This window comes from Centropristis striata, chromosome 14 (genome assembly GCF_030273125.1).
Source record: "Centropristis striata isolate RG_2023a ecotype Rhode Island chromosome 14, C.striata_1.0, whole genome shotgun sequence".
NCBI lineage: Eukaryota > Metazoa > Chordata > Actinopteri > Perciformes > Serranidae > Centropristis > Centropristis striata.
This window is the reverse complement of record NC_081530.1, coordinates 27,770,548-27,791,551: the sequence shown is the minus strand read 5'-3', so window position 1 is coordinate 27,791,551 and position 21,004 is coordinate 27,770,548. Positions and strand designations below refer to the sequence as shown.

The window sequence follows — 21,004 nt, the reverse complement described above, 5'->3', positions numbered from 1 at the left end:
CCGTTACACATGACGTATAATGTATTGTTTGACACAGAAATGGCTCGGAACTAAGACCATCGAACTCGTGTTTCCTACGACGAAATGTGCACACACAACACAGGAAGTAGCATTTTCTCCTCACTCCATTGACTGGTTAAAGCTGAGGACCATACACATGCAATATAAAACCACACAAATAATATTTCGTTAGTTAGCAAGTTCACATTGCGCTAACTGCTAGCTAAAATCCGTTAACATACTGGCCAGTCTTAGTAAAAACGTTTAGCTAAGCTAAGCTAAGCTACTAACGGGTTTTCGAGCATACCACACTAAACGCAAGTCGTACAACAGCGAATAAACAATGGACAACCTCGAAACACCATACGAAGAAGAGGAAGAATTTATTGAATGCACGGTAAGGGATCTAAGTAAAGTTAGTGGCAACATGGCATTTAAATATGCTAGGTGAGTGTTTACACTCAGGTAACGTTACTGTTGGTATACCTAATCCAGTCTGACGTTTGCTCAAGAGAGAGACGTTGACTCAGTTATGTGGTTGTTGTGGTGGAGGATGTTGTTTACGTTATTGTTGACTAGTACAGCTACATAAAAAGAGATGTTTCTAAAATTGTATCCATCAAAATTATTGACCACTGGAACTCCATTGCCTGGCACCATGTTAAAGTCCTGTCAGCTGCTGCCATTCACATTCACCAGACACATTTGGATTGTGTATAGCTATGAAGGTAGACCAGTGGCTGCTTTAGTTAGTCCCTCATCATTCTGCCCCCTTTTATTGAGAATAGGGGGTTGTGGGCAGTAGATTTTTTGGGGGGAGATAGCAGGTCAACAATAGATGCTACATATAGCATGGACACCTTCTGGACACCTATTAAGATGTATCAGATTCAGAACATTAATGTGTGACTTTCGAAGTCCATTTCCATGCTCATGTATGTCCCATAAGTTGTTGCAGCATTTTGGGGAGTGATACCATCCTGAATTAGAGAAAAAATTGAGAATGGATAAAATTGGTCAAAAACTTCTACAGGATATAACATCAATACACCAAGACCGTTGGTCTGCTGGTAGGTCTTTGGAACTCCAAAGGGTCAGTCTATGTATACCTATTATAATGGCAGCTAACTGTGCACTATCATATGCAGCTGTGACACTGTATGATTTACATATTCTCTCTGACTCCAGGTCTGTGATAAATCCATAAGGGGTGATACCTTGTACAAGATTCACCTGACTACACCAGGACATATAAAGGTACACGGCACAAAAAGAAAGTTGTGTTGAATGCTAATGGATCGATAATACCCAGTGATTACATGATGTAACATAATGGTCAATGAGAACTTTACTGTGACTTGTGTTTTTGCCATGGCCTCCTTTTTTATCACTCAGGTCTTTCACTGGTCCAAGATAAAACTCACAGCAGGAAACAAGGAGCAAGTGATATTTCACCATCTGTTCAAGCCGTTAACTACATTTACTTCTCCAGTGTTTTATCACCTTAAGGAGTTCATGTTTTCAGCTTGGTTCGTCGTCTACTCACCAATTAACATGAAGCTTGGTGGAAAGGTGCATAATGGACCAAGGAAGAGCCCATTTCCTTTTTTGCAAATACAAATACATTTTCACTTTCATTGATGTTGCGAGATCAGGAATTTGAGCTGCATTCAAGAGGTGTCAGAATAATCTGACAAAATTAGTTGCCAGTCATATTTCATGGCTTACCTAATCCGTTTCCTTTGCCCCCCATCGTGCAGATACTGGAAACAGCTTTTAACGTGTTGTTCAAACATTTTGAGCAAAAACATACAACACATCTTCTTTGTAGCAACCATGTTGGAAGACAGAAGAACAACCTCCCAATGAGGGAAAAAGGACAGTCCAAAGTGTGCCATGTGGCATGGCGGAGGTCTGCCCTCTCCGAGCGCTATTCTAATTTCTCATGCATTGCCTGCTTGGATATCTTGTCACCTTACTTGCTGCTGTTTTGTCAGCCAACACCATACATCTGGACCATTATCAAGACTATGTACTTGAAATTTTTGAGGAGTGCCCTGTCTTTGATGAGTGAACCTTGCAGTAAGTTTCAAATCTTCACATGTGGACGATTGTGATGGGCACAAGTTTTTTTGCAGGAGGTGCAGGTTTCCTTTTTTGTGAAATGTGCTGTGTGACATCATCAGAAAATGTCTCCTTTCTATTCTAAAGCAGTCCTTTGTTTTTCTCACCACTTTTTGCTCCATCTGTGCTTTTCTTGGCCCACGTCAGTCAAGTATTGAACCTTAAAGCAACAACAGCACAACTTATGGCCATGGATCTTTGTCACACAAAGCACAACCAGACTTCCTGGATACTACAAGAATATTGAAATATTTGAGATTGCTAGTTACCTTCAATGGATGCAGGCCATCGGGTCAATGGATCTAATTCATACTGTGGAACAATGCTTCATGAGAGACCTGTTAATAGAGAGACCTGTGTAATAGTAAACAGAAATTGCGGTTTGGTATGATGTTGAATTTTTTGCCGTTCACTTCCAAACCAACATTGTTAAACGCGTCACACCATTCTTGTCTTGTAAACATCTCGCTCTTCGTTGCTGTTGGAGCTGACCAGAAACCCGGCAGGTCTTCCAGCTCCAGCAATTAATAAGCGATCCATAGTGCGAATGACTTTTACACAACCAGCTTGTTGTGCTGACGTCAGCAGGTGATGCTAGCAGCATACGTTTCCGACCGGAACTCACACTTTGGTTTTGCATTGCGTCCATAAATCTACACACCATATGGTCTGCATGCGACTGTGTGCGCAGGACTGAGACCCATGTATTGTGATGCTTCGGCATGAATACCCAAACCGTTACAGTTCTACCTCTGTCTCACTTGCACATTAATGTAAAATGTGTCTGCCTCATATAGAAAAACATGTTTTTTACATGTTTTTTTAGATTTCTGGAGATTTTTTTTACCTTACACTGCAACTGGATACTAGGAATATTACAAGATCACAAGAAAATTGAAGAATCACAAGATCACGAAAATCCGTCTTGTCAAGCCTCAACTGAAGCGATTGTGTCAGCACGACCAATGTTCGGACCAATCGGCATCTTGTGAGGAGCTACTGGCAGATGGTGACGTAGACAGCGATAGACAGATTGTTCATCCAATCACCTGCCAGGTATTTTTTTAAAAGTGCCCGCCCTTTTCCAAAGGATGGCTTCTCAGATGGTTCTCTGTGACAAACCATCCGTTGCGTCATGTTTGTAACTTTATGGTATGGTTCTTTGATTTGACCAAAAGCTGCAGTGCTCCAGGTAATTGTCATATTGCCACGATGTCAAGGGAGCCAATCACAAGAGACTCTGAAGATGTATGTTTTGGTGATAACCTTCTTCCAGCAAGGCTGTTTAATATATGAAGTTATGTTTAAAAACGTAAAAATCAGTTGATGATACGTACCTTTACTGCACCTCAAGTGAACTGTGGTTTTTTGGTCAACCATTGTAAAAAATATATTTCCATGATATAACTCTCTCTCTGTTCGTAGCAGTAGAGAACCAGTGTCCTGTTTACTCAGCGCTGATTGACTTAATTTTTATTGCTCTCCTTTCGTTCCTGGCAGAAAGAGGATGACTTGGTTGCTGCGGGTAAGTAGACTTTATCTACAGCTTTTTATTTAGTTGTAATCTGGCCTTGATCATATTTACAGTCAATTCTAGCAGGTAAATCAGTCCACACACAAAGGTAACGGAGGTCACTCTAATCGGTTGCCTGGTTTTAATGGACTACATTTTTAGTCTACAATAGTTTGCAGGGGGACGAGGGGCGGAGGATGTGTAAATCCAGCATCTATTATTGCCTGACTAATGCAAGTCTCGTAATAAATGATCATCATTCATTCATTCATCACATATCATATCGGGTACTGAAACTGGCCATAGCTTGCACTGATGCAGCTACTGGGAGCTGACTTATCAGTTCAAATGTCCAAATGGAGGGCCTGTTGATAAGCCTGCATTCAGACCAGATCAGGCGTTGCGGCGCAAATGGTAATCCACTCATTGATTTGTATGTGGGTGGTGCGCTGAGCCTGTGGTTGTGCAGGGAATAACATAAAAAAAAAAGTGCAAAAAAGTTTAAATGGAATCAACTTTTGAAGAAACACAGCTTGACGTCACGCTGCAATGGCCGTCATCGGACATTCCACAGGAACAAGAACCTTGTTTACCATGTAGCGTTGTAGTTTTCCACTGTTGACTGAGCAACTGGGAAGATGAAGCGGGACTGATTGATGCCGTGACCTTTTCTGTACAACCCTGTCGCGAGGGAGTACAAAGATCTCAGAGAGGACACGGAGAAGAGGTCCGGGTTGGGGGGTATAACTTCTTCTTCTTCTTTTCTGTTCTATAGTGGTTGGCAAACTGCTATCAGGTACATTAAGACCCCCTTCTGGATTGGGGGGCGGGGTTAGTGGCCCTTCCACACTGCTGTGCAGGCCTGCTCTAGTCGCTGCAGGGCCTGATGTGGTGTGAATGCAGCCTGATGGTGAAGGACAGGCGTTTCACTGTGTCTTTAGCGTTGAGATGATTGCTCTCTGTTATTGAATCATGCTGGGTAAGGTGTCCCCAGGACAAAAGCCAAAAACATCAGTGACTAATGGAAAGGTAGAATTTTTCTCCTTCCTTATGTTATATTAAATTTGAATAATTAGAAGAAGACAGATTGCCAATGTGTTTTTCTTCACTGTAGCTCTGTGGATTGGTCTCAAACGGACCTGAAACAGAGCGTTCTCACAGTATGTTATCTTGTTTAGGCTAGATACTGGCCTGTAATAAAAACAACATAAACACACACATTGTGTATCACAACCTTCGAAGAGACTTGAACAGCTATTGGCCTGTCCCTGTCATAGGTTACTGGCCAATAGGATTCGGTTTGCGTGTAAGTCCAACTTCTGTAGAAGGATTAGATTGTGAATTATTTCAGAAATCGGGCTCATTCTGACTGGGATCCTGCCAGAGCTGTGTCAGTCCAGCGATGCATAACTTTACCTGTGACCTAATAAAAGGCCTGCAATGAGACCAGACTTTTTTCTCCGGTGTGTGTTTTCTCTGAGCTGCAGTGGCACCAGGAATGTGGATGTCAGGTGAGCTGAGCTGAGGAGAGGCTTCTTCTGCTATGTGGCTATGTGGCATGGTTTGTCAGTCTGGAGTCTGCTTGTACAACTGGATGGCTCTGAGAAACCTCCTCATTTTTCTCATGATGCTCTCTTTTGAAAAAAGGAGCCCTGTTTCCTTATCTTTTTTTTAAACATTTGCACAAGTAAGCTATATTCATCACTGACGGTCATCTTTTAAGTTTGACTTGAGACCTGTTGCCGCCCGCTAGCTGAGATGTCATGTGTCTCATTATTCAAACAAGTGGCACTTGCATAAAATTGGGTGGCACAGACCCAGCCATCCCTACATGGTTGCCCCAAAACTTACTGTGGCCAAATTTGCTGGCTACATAACTCATTGTGGTGCTGGAACATTCATGAGTGCCCCGACACTAACCAACAGGTGTTATGGGACTTGTAGGTCGCAGAAGCTTCCAGAGAGACCGATGTGCACACCAAATGTCAACAACATGTTGTGCAACCCTGCACATCAAACAAGCGGATTGTTTGATCCAACTTTCTGTGGGGAGGTTTGTTCAAAATAGAGAAGAAAAACTGTTCATGCTTCTTGCATGAAGTCAGTCGGTCAGTCGGATTAGATCCATGTAAACTTCTTCTCAGCTGATGTTTTTCCAACGGGAAAATAACTGGGACACATTTGGAATGTTTGTTTACAACTGTGAAATGTTGTATGAAAGAGACTTTTCCCAAACAACTCTTTTGCTAATGTGCAACCTGTGGAAACATCTTCCAATATTCCCTGTGGGGAAATGTTGTGTCCGCTCTGATACAGAAAGGTGGTCAAAGAGCTGCAAGGTGCATGCTGGTTTGTGAAATAGTTAGCAATGCATCTGGGAGGAATTTTGGAATTTTCCTTTGTTGGCCAAAGCTTCAATGCTTCCCCAGGCATTTTTTTTCTTGCAAGCTAGGTTTTTATATATTCCATACATTCCTCTTGGTCAGCCTTTTTTTTACATGAAGACATTTGCACAGCAGCACCAAGGTATCATGAGACACAGAAGATTTCCCCCCTCATATTTGTTTCAAAGAGATGACCTCCTGTCTGATGTAAGTAAAGCAGAAGTGTGGAAAGGTTAAAATTTGGAGATCATACATAAAAACATATAAGGTTACTTATTTGCAGCAGTCAGATTTCAGATGCCATTATGTGAAAAGGAGAATTCAACCCTTTTGGATCCGGCTACTGTGAAACAGCCTTTGCTTAATGACATGTCATGTATAAAAAGATGGAATCCTTTCCTCTAAAGCCTTGAAGGAGATAGGTGCAATGCTCTAGTGATTTGTTTTGCAAGCCCAATACTCTGTTCTCAATTAATCTCATGTAACCAGGCCTCTGTCTCCTTAAGCTCACTGCAGTCTGGTAAAATGTGAACACAAAAGATGATTAGAAATGTGCAATAAAACACTGCACTTGTGTTTGTACTGCTGTGTGATCGAAGCAGCAAAGTGAGTTCATCTCAAAAATGATGTGGTGTAAGATAAACACCCAAAGTGTATCTTCACTTCAGTTAATCCCATACATACTGTATGATACTTTATTATCTTTAAAAAATCCTCTCTGTTGTGATGTTTTCTTTTACTAACTTCCAGTGTTTGGGTTTCTCAGGGCACGCTGTCAGACAGAACTACGTACCAGTGTTTGACGACATCTTACATTATCTGGATTACATGAAGCTTGAAGAGCCTATCATTGGTGAACATCTTGATACAATGTTGAAAACAATTTTCCATGCTAGTTTGATTCCTATTTAACCATTTTTTTTCTTTTTTATATCTTAGGTTTGAACTTTTTGGACCAATACACCTCTAATGACCCACAGCAAGGCGTCAGATATGCATGTAGGCTTTGTAGTCAGCACGCAAACCTACCGGAAATGGTCCGTCATGTGATTGGACGTAAACACCGACAGAAATATATGGTAAAGCCTTATGCACATGTTCAAAAAACTCCAGTCATGTCTCTTTCTGCTTTTAAATTACAAAGCAAAACAAAGTGAGAATGCCTTACCTTTGTGTTAATGTAGGAGTTCAAACGGCCAGACTTGGTGACCTGGAATAAACAAACGATAATAAACCATGGAGGAAAGATCATACGAGCCAGAGCAGAGATCATAGAAAGACAGGATGGACGAGGAACTCCAACGGTAGGACATACAAATTTCAATAAGCAGACATGTTTAACATTTTTAAGTAATGTGTACTTTATAAATCATAATCATATTAAGAGTAACATGTTTTATTTACGTTTTTTGTTCCAGGTAATGCAAAAAAAGGGGACGGAGGGCAAATTAAACATATCAAGAGGTACATTCATACTGTGAATTCTGTACATTTTGAAATGGTAGCATACAATATTTAATATGTTGTGTTGTGCTTTCTTGGCTGTCTGAGCATTGATAAACGATTTAAAGTATGGATATTAGAAGTAAACTTTACCGACACTTTATATGTGTGGCTGATATTGAAAATCATATTTTGAACAGTTGTCTTTTTCTTCTTCTTTTTTTCAACCCATTTTTCATAAGAATCTCTTTAGTTTTCAGAATTTTACTGAAAACAAATATTTAATACAGTGCTAAACTTTCTGACTTAAAGGTCTTAACACAGCTTTTTTTGTTTGTATAAATTATTTTTAAAACTGATTGTTTTTTTTTTTTTTTTTACCGTGAGCACTATAATACAAAACTCTGAACAACCCATTCAGAATGGACATATTCAGCCTGGACAAAGCACAGACCACATCCACTCCTTCCATTCTAACCTTTCACAATAAAAGCCCTAGATACATATACACTGCGGCACTGTTTACCAGAGGGAACTCAAATTCACTCCAAGCATTTCACTTAAAGGAAACAATTAACCTCAGATGGACTGCCACATGCTGTTCTGGGTTAATCAGATCCAGGTAGTTGGTCCTCTGCCTGTGTGAATCTATTTATATTATTTTATTTTTTGTAACTTTATTTTAGGCATTTTTAGTTATACAGAAATGAACATACATACATACATATACAAACATACAAACTCAAAATATAATCCCATATTAGTACCCTCCCTTTCTCCCTCCCCTTATACCCTCCCATGGGACCAAGAGTACAAAAATAAAAAAAATAAAATAAAATAAAATGAAACACAAGATCCAGTTCTGCAGAGGTATACCAATGGGCTAGTCTGACAGATGACTAGAGAAAGAGTGCTTTGATAACATGATCTGTTAAAGATTCAACTTCTCCACATATTCAATGAAGGGAGTCCACACTCTACTGAATGTGTCACAGGAACATTTCAGTGTATGTCTGATCTTTTCTATCTGAAGTAAAGATAGCACCTCCTGAATCCATCTCCTGAAGGGTGGGCATTTATTAGATTTCCAATTCATTAAGATTACCCTACGTGCTATGAGACTACAGAATGCTACTGCTCTCTTTTGTGAATCTATTTAAACCTTTTATCAAACAAGTGTTCCAGAGAATAGTTACATTGCAAAAATATTTGCAGGTATTTGTCATATTTATGCATTATTTTGCCATTTATTCATTTCACCCCCATTGTGTAAATGTTTTCAGTATGTGGGAGTCATTTTTGTTGTGACATGCATTTAATACTTTTCAGGGACTCTAATGTGTGTGTATATCAAGAGTCATTTTTTTTAACCTAATTTATATTTTTACTCTCGTTCCCTAGTTCCACCAAAGCAGAAGCAAAATAGGGTTCGAAACTTCCCGCAGAAAGAACAAGATTTGCCATCACTCCTACCAGAACTCAGGGACTATCAGGGGGAGTCCTCTCACCCAGGGAGGTATCCTCCAAGTTTCCCAAATGCATTCCCTCCACAAGACCCTTACATGAGGAGCGGAGACAGGCCGATGTTTCAGCAGGAGGACACTCACAGCCACAACCGCATGGAGCAGGAGCGGCTGAGGCCAGACGAGATGTACAGAAGAGAATACATGGGCGATGATTATTGTCCCGAGTATGAAGATGTCGAAAATCCACAAAGAAGAGCAGTACTCGAGTCAAGGGGTGCTCCCCGGTACGATTCAAGAGAGGAGATGCCCCATGGCCAGGCTCAGCTCAGCAAGTATTACCCAGACGAGGCTCCTCCTCAAAGGAGACCCTACGCAGAAAGAGATCAACTGAAGGAGTTTTACACTGAGGAAGTTAGGCGTGGGCGTGTAGGTTCTGCTGAATACTCGCCCTCACAGCTGCTGTACCCAGCAGGCGATGAGCAGCGTTGGTCTCTGGACAGAGAATCTGATATACATGACAGTATGAATCGAACCAGCAGACAGGGATCAAGTGAGCCGGAGGGCAACAGGAGGAGGTTTCCCACACCTATGGAGAGTGAGCGGCCACGTGGCAGTTTGTTTAGTATGAGCAGAGATTATTGTCACGGAATGAGCGATCCGCATCAAGAGGAGGCAGGTGGCAACCCTGGGCCGAGCAGAACAGGACCGCCTGCTGCCCAGAGACGAGTGGAAGCTACCCGGTCCATGTCGGACATCCCGGAGCCATTCAGGCGTTTCCTGACGGGGGCCGCTAAAGACGAGGGACACGGTAAACGAAAAAGAAAGAGCCGCTTCTCTGATGCCACTGCAGAGGAGGTGAAAACGACGAAGGAGATGTGAGTGACTCTGTGATTGTTTGTCTGTAGAGAGTGTTCTCCATGAAACCGGCTGGCTGATCCCTTTAAAATATATATATATATATATATATATATATATTGTTCGATTGAAAACTTTGTTTTACTGTTTGATTTCTGATTTAAGGTTTAGTGATGAATATGGACCTCCAAATCTTAAGTTTGCCGGTCGTTCTAGACCAGTTGGCGGACCGTTGAGACTTGAAAACCACAGACCACAACATCCTGACCACTACACCGCTACCAACTACCAGAGAGGAGGCTCAGATTCGGGTGTCTTCGATATGCTGGTAAGATTGTGAATTTGAGTTTGCAACACGTAGCAGTGATGTGTTTATTGTGCAGCCATTTATTGAAGGGGCCATCTTAACCTTGTCTTCCTTTTTTTCCCTCCTAGAAAAACATTGAAATTGAAAATGCAGAAGAAGCTGATTTCCTGAAGAACAAACTTTGCGACCTTCTGAAAGAATTCAAGACCAAAAAATCTGGGAAAGCTGTGGTATGTGTCACCCTGCACAGGTTCAATCTTTTTAACTGGACATGTTTAGAGCTGAAGTAGACAAAAAAAGAAGCTAGAATTTGAAGTAGAGTGGGACATGCTCATGCAGCTCTCCTTCTCCTCTCTCTGCTGAAAAGGTCTGCTCAACTGTTTCTTTAATGTGGCAGCCAAGTCTCATTTAACAGCTTTACAGTACACTAAATTATGTTTCTGAAAACATTTGAGGCGAGACATTCTTTGGAAATTCCTGGGCTCTGATTTGTTGTTTTCCTCTGGGAGAGGTGGATTCTTTCAAATGAGATTAGGAGCAAGAAGAATCCAATTTTCTTTTCCCCCCAAAAATGAACTGCCTCATGTATTACTATCAAGATGACAAACTAACTATGTTTACAAAAGTAACTATTTGTAGCTTTAATTCTCAGAATCTCTGAAAAGTGCAAGAAATAATTCATGAAAGGTGTTTTTGTTGTTGTAGCCAAATAGTCACGGTCGAGCAGCAATCTCTGAAGACTACAGCAGCCCTGACCCAGAGCTGTCTCCAAGAAACCAGTATGAATCAACCCTCAGAGAAGATTCAGACCTCAGACGGCCAGAAGAGCGCTACTTTGATGAAGACCACAGAGGAAGAGACCAAACACCTGACGATCGTCTCCAGGATTACCACCGTCCTGTTCGTGGGGAACTCAGACAGTCAAACAGAAGCCTTTATGAAGGTAAATCATATAATTACTGATTAGTTCACACACAGTTAGATTTGATAAAATATTCTTCATTTAAAGGATGGAATGGAAACACTGTTTAATGATGCCAGAATACTAATTTGAAATGTGTTGACTTATACTAACGTCTAATAACTGACAATCAAGAAGCTATATATTCCGACTCCCTCCTTCAAAATAGGTCTTAAATTCAAGCTCTTTGCCTGTTTTTGTTTTTTTAATTTTTTGCTTTAGAGGTTTTTGGGCGCTCCGGGATGTCTCAGTTGCGACATGCTTCCCATCCAGATGAGCCAGTGCGTGATCCTGAAAGGTTTCAAGAACCGAGGCACCCTCGTGACTACCGACCTGGCCCTGAGGAGTTTTTGGACTCCCGCTCTTCTGCACCTCCACGCCACATGGACCTAGGACCAAGGATGGACAGGGGTCCTCGCTACTCCAACAACCTGGACAAAATCACCTCCACCCTCCTGGAACTTGTGGCAAGGAAATAATTATTCAAGTTCTGTAAACTTTTTTTATGCTTCTCTCGGTAGACATTTGTAAATAATTTAATGATTGAAAAGCCTGAGTGTTTATGTATTATTAAAACATTTGTTGACTGCAGCTGTCATGCCTTTTGCTTCTTTATATTACTTGAATTTTCCACCTTTATTTTCATCACCAGCAGCAAGTAGATACATTGTTGTTGTGCACAAATGTAAATATATTTGAACTGAACCTAACTGATGTTTTTTAGAATATTTGCTGCAGACATAGTGACATATGTGGTCCAATATTTAGAGTAATGAAAACTTTCAAACATTTTGGTACTACATAAATATTATTACTTCTACCTGTTATTAGAAGCAGGGAAATTCATATATTTCTTAGTATACCACTTAACTGTCTGAAATTAACGACACAAATATTTAAATGAGTGTATTTTGTCCTACTTTAGGACTTAGGATATTAATCACGTAGTCCATATCCTTTTTGATTGAAATATATTTTTTAATTTTTTATTGTTCACTATGAAAATTTACAATATACACATTATTCTTGCCAGGGGTTTATGGAAAGAAAAATACACACAAAAACAAACAAAACCAAAACAGAAATCCAGAATAAACACAGGGTAAGAAGAGAAACAAAACCAAAAAGAAACTGAGAAATGATGTATAATTCATCAATCTTTATAGTATTTGTCCAAAACAAAGATTTTAAGATTTTTTTTGTTTATTATTTTTTTTATTTATATCAAACAGCAATACAATGCACAGTTACAAAGAAGAAGAAATGAGTTACAGAAAGATAAACAATGCAAAATATAGAAGTAAATATTTAAAAAATAAAATAGAAGAATAATTAAATGGAAAAGAATGAAACAAAAACAAATAAATAAAATAAACAGACACAAGATTACATGTTAAAGTGTAATGTCTTTAACATGTGATCTTGCGTCTGTTTATTTGATTATTTGTTTTTGTTTCATTATTTTCCATTTAGTTAAAGGTTTTAAGATTTTAATGAAGAACTGTAGATGACTGACGTCGTTGCTTACGTAACTGCAGCGTCATTACGTCCGTGCATCCAACTCTTTCCGGTTCGAGTAGCAGCCATCTTGTTTCCCCTTGCTAGCTAAATAAAATAAATAATACGCCGAGCCGGACTTCACTTCGAACCCGTAAAACAAAGTGAGTAAGAAATTAAAATTCGTTTGTATGTTGAACGTTTACAAGAAAGCAGCCTGCTTTGGGTGGAAGTAGGGGCAATTACTTGGCTTCTTTTCATTTGCTGTTCTTGACCAATAGACGATTGTTTTGGAAGATGAACATAGGCGCCATTTCCCTCCCCGCTCTCTGAGACGCTTATTGGTGGCCCGCTGAAGGGATCACGGGCGGTCAGGAAACTGGCACTATGTGTCCACCATGTTGGCTCTTGTGTGTGTGATTGTCAAACGCACTGGCCGTTTCTACTGGAGCCCGAATGGCGCCAGTTGCAGAACGAACTTAGCCCTAAAAACCTTGATTGGTGGAATCTAGTCCGAGGTTTGATTGGTCTGAAGGACAGATCCAAACGTTGTCTTTATTGGTTAGACTGCTTCTTCCTAGCGTTGGAAAGCTTTGCAAACTTTCACTTGATGGCAGGACTCGTTGTCCAGTGGTGATTAAAATTACACTCAAAGCAGATGTGCTGTACAGCCGTCACAACAAGCTAACAGTAACTTCGCAGACGGCATCTCCTACAAGCTCACATTAACTTAACACGAATGTCAGCAGGAGTCACGGTCAACGCGTTGTTATCACCCCGTTAGAGTGAAGAAACCCTTTGTCATTTGTTCTGGTCCTGTCCATTTGTATCTGTTTTCTGGCAAGATGTCTGTCCATTCATTTCCCAGAATATTTAATCTGGTGTCTCTCTTACATATATGAATGTACTGTTTGGGTTCCTCTCCTATCCTACGATCAACAAAGATCATTTTTTTTATTATCAGCCTGATTGTTCTACTTGCAAAATACCATATACACAAATCCAAATTCCCTAATCACAAACGATCTTTTTAAATTTTTGAGAAGGAGCTCCAACAGTACATCACAACAATCCAACCTTCAACAAACAGAAACACAATCAAAACCACTGAGCTATGCATTCTTTATAACATACTTACACACTAATTCATCATTATTCTGTATACTGTGACCCCCTGGCATTGTTTTTGTTTTGTATTAATGTTCTGTGTTTTTACTGGTTGTAATACCTGACTTTCAATAAAGTAAAAAAAAAAAAAAAATCATACCGTTAGCTACTGGTGCTAAATGTGTGTCTTGAAGGTTGATGTGCTAAATGTTAAGCAGTCGATATGTTACAATTTAGCGCTGCAGTGTATTATAATTTTGTAGTTTATTTTCTGATGACGGATACTGACATCTGTCTGCTATCCCGGGATGTGGCACCGGTTGCACTGTGTCCTGCTCGCCGCTTTGTTCGCCCTAACTGGCTTATAATGTATGCTGTAACATAGCGACCTAGTTAAAGTGCAACAACGTGTCAACGAGCAAACTTATCCCACTCCAAGTGTAAATGCAGTGTGCTATGTAAATATTAAGTCCGTTTATGTTTCCGTACTCAGGTCATTGTAAGCAAATACACTTCAGTTCTTGATTAAACTCCATGCACATGCCTTTTATAACGATTATATAATGAATGAAGAGCTTTAAGCCACAATGTCTATACACAACAAAATCATCCAACATGAAGGTCACTTGTGTTTAGTTCGAGTCATTCAATTATTATTTAAAAAATAAAGAAAGCTTGTACTGTATAAACAGCTGATATGATATGATAAAAAAACAATACAACCTAGAACCACACCATATTGGATTTTTGAGGCTGATACTGCTTTTTTTATGGGAGAAATTCACTGACTGTGGCTGCCAATATAGTGATTTTTTTCAGCAGGAATAAAATTAGACTTTCTCTATCAGGTCTCAGCACCATCATGCACCGATATGACTATGCAGGTACTCAAAACGCTGCTTTCTTAAGCAAATAACTTTACTGGAGAATATTCAACATTATTATACATTATGTCAACAAATTCTAGAAATAAAACTAAAGTACATAACAAATATATATTAGTACTCTATGTTCAGTATAGGCTGGTTGTTGGCAATTTAAATTAAGAATAAATAAAATACTGACTTTGACACTATTTATTAATCGCCCCAACCATTGTTTAGTTTACTTGATGTTCTGCAAAAAAAGGTTATTATATCAGGAAACATATAGGCTGATACCGATATGTGTTATGGCTAATAGTGTCCGCTAATATCTGGCTCTAATACGATCTTCCTTCTCTCTACTTTATCCCCAGTGAATATAAGAATTTCTAAAGTGACCCAGCATTTCCTATCCATTGTTGGTGGACACACTGTACAGGTTAAACTAAGAATAGAAGATGCATATTAATGTTCTTACTTTGCTGTTCTCTGTGTACATTTAATTTGGTATTTATTTAAAATGACTGGATGAGGGTACGCCACACCTTAGGGAACTTAATCTGAGTAACCCTTGTGCAAATCAGTCAGCTTACCATTTATTCATGCAGGTGTGCTTTTTGCATGCTTGTGGGTGAATGCATGGCTTGGCTTGGCTCCCCTGTGGGTGCTGTGTGTTTATGAAACCCATAGTCTGGCTGGTGTATGTTTATCTCTAAACAGCGTCAGTGAGAGCAAACATGTCCCTGCTACGGGCAGCACGGGTCATGGGAAGGTCTCATTTGTAGGGTGACCTTGCCAGGTGTCATTACTGAAGCATTTTGGGTAGTCAGAATACAGATAGAACTGCTGGAAGGATTAATCTTTGTGCAGCTCCACTCTAATCATTAACTGGATGGCTGTCGTACCTGCTCAAGTCCCATTGCTCCTCACTAAAATAGAAAAGGGAACATTTAGCTTTGTTTCTCTGGAGTCTATCTTGTTCTCTCATCCTCTCTCCACTTGTTCTACCCCTCCCATCCTGCAACAACTCTCCTCTCTGTCCTTCTCCATCCTTCCGGTTCCCCTCCCCCTCTAGGTTTTTCATTGATGGGGCAGGTTTGCTCTCTTTCTCTCTCCCTCTTAAGCTTGTTGTGTTCCTCACTACAGTCAGGATTTGCAGTAATATGCAGCATAAAGCGTCAGGTCATACCGTTATTCTCTGCTCAAGTTATCAGCTAAAGGCTACTGTAATCAAACCTATGATTTCTGTCACTTCCCGACACTTTATATCTTAGCTTTACATGTTTTAATGACTTTGCATATTGGATGTGGTATTACTGATGGAGTCGGTGGTGCATTAAACACAATGAGTTGTGCAGATGAGCAGCAGTGTCATGCTTTGGTGGTCTGAAGTAAAGGTTACTGTGTAGAAGGTATGCACATTAAACCAGTGGTGAGTTAACAAGAAGGGCATTGTATGACATTGCTGACGTGGTTTTTTGATGACGTTTTAATTGTGGAAGTTGCTGTGAGCGTAGTTTTTTGGGGCCAAGACAACAATGTCTTTGTTTGCAGACTTTACCCATATCTCTTAAGTCATGTTTATCCACAAATAGGACGAGAATCAAATGCACTCTTTTTTTCCCACTCTTCCGTGGCTACATACGAGTCAGCTGATTCTTCTTCACGTTGTAAAAACAATTGTCTGTTTTGCAGTAATTCGTTTTTGTGTAAACATGATTGACACCATAATTAGGTTTGGATTAATGTTGTGTTTGCTGTAAGTTGCATAACTAATTTGTCTCATGAGTCATGAGAATTTTTCAAATAAAGTCTAATTCATATTCTAAGCGAATAATGAACAGCCATGCATGTAGACAGGTTTTTTTGTTCGTCTGCTAGCATAATATTAACAGTACAATGAATCTCATTATAACAAGTAGGCTGGTTAGAGGCTAGATGTTTGTGTGTACCTGTGACTGTGAGCAAGGATGAATGAGAAAGCAAGGACAAAGTGTGTGTGTGTGTGGGTGTGCATGTATACCTGTGCACACGTATGAGACAGCGAGTCTGCCTAGTATGCTTTTGTACTTTAAATCATGTGGATGCAACATGCGGCATCCATTCTGGCACTTGTTTTAGCCAGTGAGGGCCAGCGTGGCTGCCTGCATCACTGTGCTGTCAGCCTGTAGCAGCAGAGAGGAGGCGGGGCAGAGGGAGACATTTAGTTTGACATTGTAAATAAGCAGAGAGCAGTTGTCAGAGAGCAGCCCGTGGAACCTTTCTCATCCGTCCAGCAGCAGGACAGGCAAGGACCGCCCGAGGACAAACAATGCAGAGGCAAGCCACCATTAGCACACCCTCACACACTCCCCGAAGAGCTTTCCACAACTTTATTTGCTCTTTTTCACCTATTCTCCTCTCTACTCTCTCTTCCTCTTTTCTTTTCCCTGACCCCTATCCTGCAGCTCAAGGTAACTTAGAGCAGGAAGTTGGCTGTCGGTAAAAGGGGGTTGGGCGGAGGAAAGGGGAGGAGTAGGGGACGTGTCAGAGCTGACTGCTGTGTGCAGCGTCCAATGGCATAAGAGGACCTTGTCTTCTCATTGGGTACAAGTGTCAGAGTGAGGCGGGAGCCGGGTGTGAGGCGGGGTTTGAGTATCATGTAGCATGCTAGATTGATTACTCTTGAATGTTAAAGGGGAAGGAGGCTAGAGATTTTTGTCTGTGAGTCGGGAGTGCCGCTGTACTGTTTGCCTGCTGTTGCGCTGTTGCCTGCTGCTGTGCTGGCTTTCTATTCCCTCTCGCCCTCTTCTCTGCGCCGGGCCAGGGGTCAGCTCAAAGACAAACGCACGGGTCACTGGCTAGAGAGAGGGAGAGGGGTGAGAGAGTAAAAAAGAGAGAGAAAGAGAGAAGGTCAGTGAGTTAGGGGGACTTGGTCAGAAGAGAAACAGGAGAGACGAGGCTGTAATGTTTAGGCAGGAGGAGGACGTTGGGGGGCTGCTGAAGGAGACGGGGCAATGTGTAAAGGGAGAGTGGAAGAGAGAAGGGGGAGGGGTAGAAGAAGGGGGGCTTGCTCTTGTCTGTGTGTCCAAGCTGAGAGCCTTTTTAAAGCCGTCCAGTGGAGCCAGAGTGCCTTTTGTCTGTTGATACGATCAGGGAACTGGAGGAAGTGAAGGAGCTTGAGAGAGTTTTTCTGTCAACCTCTGTGCCTCTTCTTCCTGCTGCCGCTGCTGCTCTCAAGGAGACTTGAACAGGGCTATCTGTTTCCCTCTATCCAGCTCTGCTCCAGCAGGGCAGACCGTTCACCATGAAGGGCACAGGGGTAAGTCTGACCGCTGAAAACACATATAGAGAGAAGACCTGGCAAGTTGGTCAGGCTACGAGTTTCTGAATAAATTGTTCACCTCTATTCACTTTCTGATGTCCCTCTCTCTCCATCACGCTCTGCAGTGATGAGACCATGTCTGTCCTTTACAGCCGTCCTCGTTCCCCCTCCCTCTCCTGTCCTGTAGTACTCTCCTATGAAGATTGGAGTTGTGTGTTTTGAGTGTGTGTATCTCATCCATGTCCTTCAGTTGTCACCTCAGTGCAGCATTGATGCTTTTAAAAGAACAGACTTTTTTTAAGAAGAAAAAATAGATTATTCGTGTTGCATGTTGCATTTTTTAAATCCTCAAAATAACAATGGAGAGTGAAGTCTGTCTTCTTTTGGCTGTCACTTGTTGTGGTTTGACTTTGGAACACCATGCACACTCATGTCAACACTTACCCAGTGCCCTGTTATCGACTGCATCTAAGTGCACGGCTGCCAGACTCTGTGCTCAGATGTTCTTCCCTGGCTCAGCAGTGTTAAAGTCCTGGGGGCCCGTGGCCGCAGTGCCTCGCGGTGTTGGTCCGGACCCCGTTCTTTCCCCCCCTGACGTCCTTGTTTAGACATTAGACAGTGACGCAGAGCTGATAGGCAAAGATGGCATCCATGTTGAAAGGAGATTTTCTGTATATGGAGGATTCTGAGAGGATATCTCTGTGTTGTTGTTGCTGTTGGTGTCAGGGGTCCTCAGGGGTGGAGGTGCAGCTGGTTGCAGTGACCTCAGGACCCCTCAGGCCCCCACCCCGACAGTGCCAGACACCCAGATGGGACAGACTGTCAGCCTGTCAGCTTCAGGGACGGAGAAGGCTAATAGTTTGATCTGATCTCTTCTGATGGAATCTTTGGAGGGCGCCTCTTCTCTCACTTGCCTCTGACTGCCTTTCTCTCCCCTCCCTTGCTCCCTAATTGAAAGTTTCCATTGGTGCCTTTGACAAAACAAAGTCCCGATGGGGAAAGAGAGAGCGCGAGAGATTGAGAGAGGGAGACTAAAAATAACTCTTAAGTTGAAGCCCTTGCTGCCAAATCCCAGGGTTGGCTGCTGTCTGCATGAGATTTGAATATCATTTGTGCCCCGTACTGTACCATAGGCACACCGGGGGAGGGAAAAGTAAACGAAACAGCGCAAAACCACTCAGACATAGCGAGGCCTTTTAGCTTATCACTAAGGTGACCACTGCTGCCGTGCATTCACTCTTTTGCCCTTGCTCCCCCTGTGTTTTTACATGTGTACACTATCACTAAAGACAGTGTGGGCAGCCAGGGGGAGTCAGCTGTGCTCCAGCGTGTAATATGCAGGTAGCTTTAGCCCTGCCTACTTTGACGCCAGAGACTGGGCCTCGCATTGGATGAAGGTCACAGGAATGTGAGATTGGCTCCTGCAGTCTCTCTGTCAGCATGAGAAGGAAACATGTAGAGGGAGATGAGAGGAAGCGAAACCAAAAGGGAGATACAGAACATGGCTAATATGTACAGTATGTGATGTTTTTAGTAAGCTTCTTAGAAAGTACACAGCCAGAACCACTGGGGTCACTTAAGTGCTGCAGTGAAAGTTGAAAAACCTGTCCCTTTCTATCCTTCCCCTCTCCCCCCCCCTTCTCTCTTTCATCTCTCTCTCTCTCTCTCTCCCTCTCTCCCTCCTCCCTCTCTGGTTTCTCTCTCTCCTCTGTTGAATGACCTTGGGAGATCAGTGACTAGCACTTCCTGGAGTTGGCTTGAAGCAGAACCAAGGGCAAAGTTTGCAGGGCTGTTTGGTTGGCTGGTTCGGTCCAGCCATGCCAAAGGGATGTTGCACTGCAGGTCACAGCGAGCACGTCGGTAATTATAACCCTGTCTGTTCTTTTTTTAATCACAAAACACTTGCACCAACATCTGTGAAAATGTTGTGTGTGTCCCTGTAGTTAATCTGTAATTGCTGGCTGGGAACTTCTTGTTTTTTTGTTTTGCCAGGAGTAGATCATTTACCCTGCGTGCTGTAACCATGCCAGTTAGTTTCTGTGTGGCATTTTTGATTGGGTTCATTGAGGTTAACACTGTAATAGTGGAGGATTTGTAAATACACACCTTTTGATTTATGGCCGTCATTTAAAATGAATGTTTGTTATAATGACATTTGTTACCATGGCCACATTTATTCCATCCATTCAGGTATAGTAAATCAGAATAAAACTGACTATGTTAAACATTAGATAAAGATCAGAGGTCTAATGATATTTCCTGGTTTATGGTAATTATGTTGTGTTGCTTTATTTTTCTGCTTAGGAGTCCAGTTAAAACCTACCAGACTTTAACCTTTAGTGACCTTCCTGCAGAACGTCCCATTCTGCATCATTTCACACAGAAGCAAGTGGAAAAATTGACCTCCTGCTTGACATGTCAGTGTAGCAACACTGATCCCATAGTTAGCAGTAAATTAGACAAAAAAAGCAAGTCTTTCGGATGATTTCATCATTTACAGTGCAACATTGTGGTAACCAGTGAATGTGGTTACATGTTTGCTCTTTGTACAGCCTGATGTTTTAATTTTTTGCAACCATGAAAAGTTACAATGTGTAAGGTTGCTTTAAAGTATGAGGTAAGGAAACTATCCTCCTCTTTGTTATCTCCTCTTTTTTATGTCAACACATCTTAATTTGCCTTTTATGTGTGCTACACGGTATGCTAACATTCCTAATGAATTGTACATTTAAAATAATCTGGGATCACCTGAAAATAAATTAATTACAAAATAGCCTTTCTCACAGCTTTTCACACAGTCAGATTGGTAAATTAATCAACTCAAAATTGGTAATTTCACTGAGCTCTGAGATAAAGTTCCTCTGTGACTGAGGTTTTAAAACACTTTCACACTTATTGCACATTATAACACTTTCCACACATTTACACATTGTATGCCTCTTTATTTCCGTGCGAGTCAGGTTCTCTCAGTGCACATCTGCTTCAATGTGAAGTGTCGGCTCTGCTTCAGGGAAAGATGTGATATAAGACGAGTTGTTCTTCAGCGCAATGACAATGTGATACTGAAACACCTAAGGGAGAAGTTCACTCTTCTGCTTCAGATAGGCCCTCAGTTTGTCCTAAACTGCCTAGCCTCATTACCTATCAACTACACTCAGCAAGATAAAGCACAATTTATGC

The 21,004-nt window shown here is 41.4% G+C and overlaps 2 protein-coding genes across 15 annotated transcripts in view; both read left to right on the top strand.

Moving 5' to 3' along the window:
• Positions 1 to 247: 247 nt before the first annotated feature.
• Positions 248 to 11,644, top strand: si:ch211-13c6.2 (uncharacterized protein LOC100000125 homolog). 3 transcript variants are annotated; one of them, XM_059349731.1, is made up of 12 exons: positions 248 to 397; positions 1,189 to 1,257; positions 3,625 to 3,649; positions 6,788 to 6,874; positions 6,961 to 7,100; positions 7,206 to 7,325; positions 7,440 to 7,485; positions 8,866 to 9,805; positions 9,951 to 10,113; positions 10,221 to 10,322; positions 10,798 to 11,035; positions 11,276 to 11,644. In XM_059349731.1, the coding sequence occupies exons 1-12, from the start codon at positions 344 to 346 to the stop codon at positions 11,530 to 11,532; spliced, it is 2,241 nt and encodes a 746-aa protein (XP_059205714.1). In that variant the 5' UTR covers positions 248 to 343; the 3' UTR covers positions 11,533 to 11,644. The 3 variants fall into 3 exon arrangements, with proteins under 3 accessions (XP_059205714.1, XP_059205716.1, XP_059205715.1); XM_059349733.1 differs by lacking the exon at positions 3,625 to 3,649 and having other exon boundaries at positions 328 to 397; XM_059349732.1 differs by lacking the exon at positions 248 to 397 and having other exon boundaries at positions 1,203 to 1,257; positions 1,396 to 3,649.
• Positions 11,645 to 12,508: 864 nt separating this feature from the next.
• The window catches only part of nfyc (nuclear transcription factor Y, gamma), a 28,213-nt gene continuing 19,717 nt past the window's right edge, over positions 12,509 to 21,004 (top strand). For 6 of the 12 annotated variants that reach the window (XM_059349746.1, XM_059349742.1, XM_059349749.1 and 3 more), the window contains exon 1: positions 12,509 to 12,714. The gene's annotated coding sequence lies outside the window, so the exon portion shown is untranslated. Of the gene's footprint in view, positions 12,715 to 16,769; positions 16,840 to 17,606; positions 17,822 to 19,551; positions 19,685 to 21,004 lie in introns of those variants that run through there. The other 6 variants (XM_059349744.1, XM_059349738.1, XM_059349740.1 and 3 more) reach the window with 3 other exon arrangements.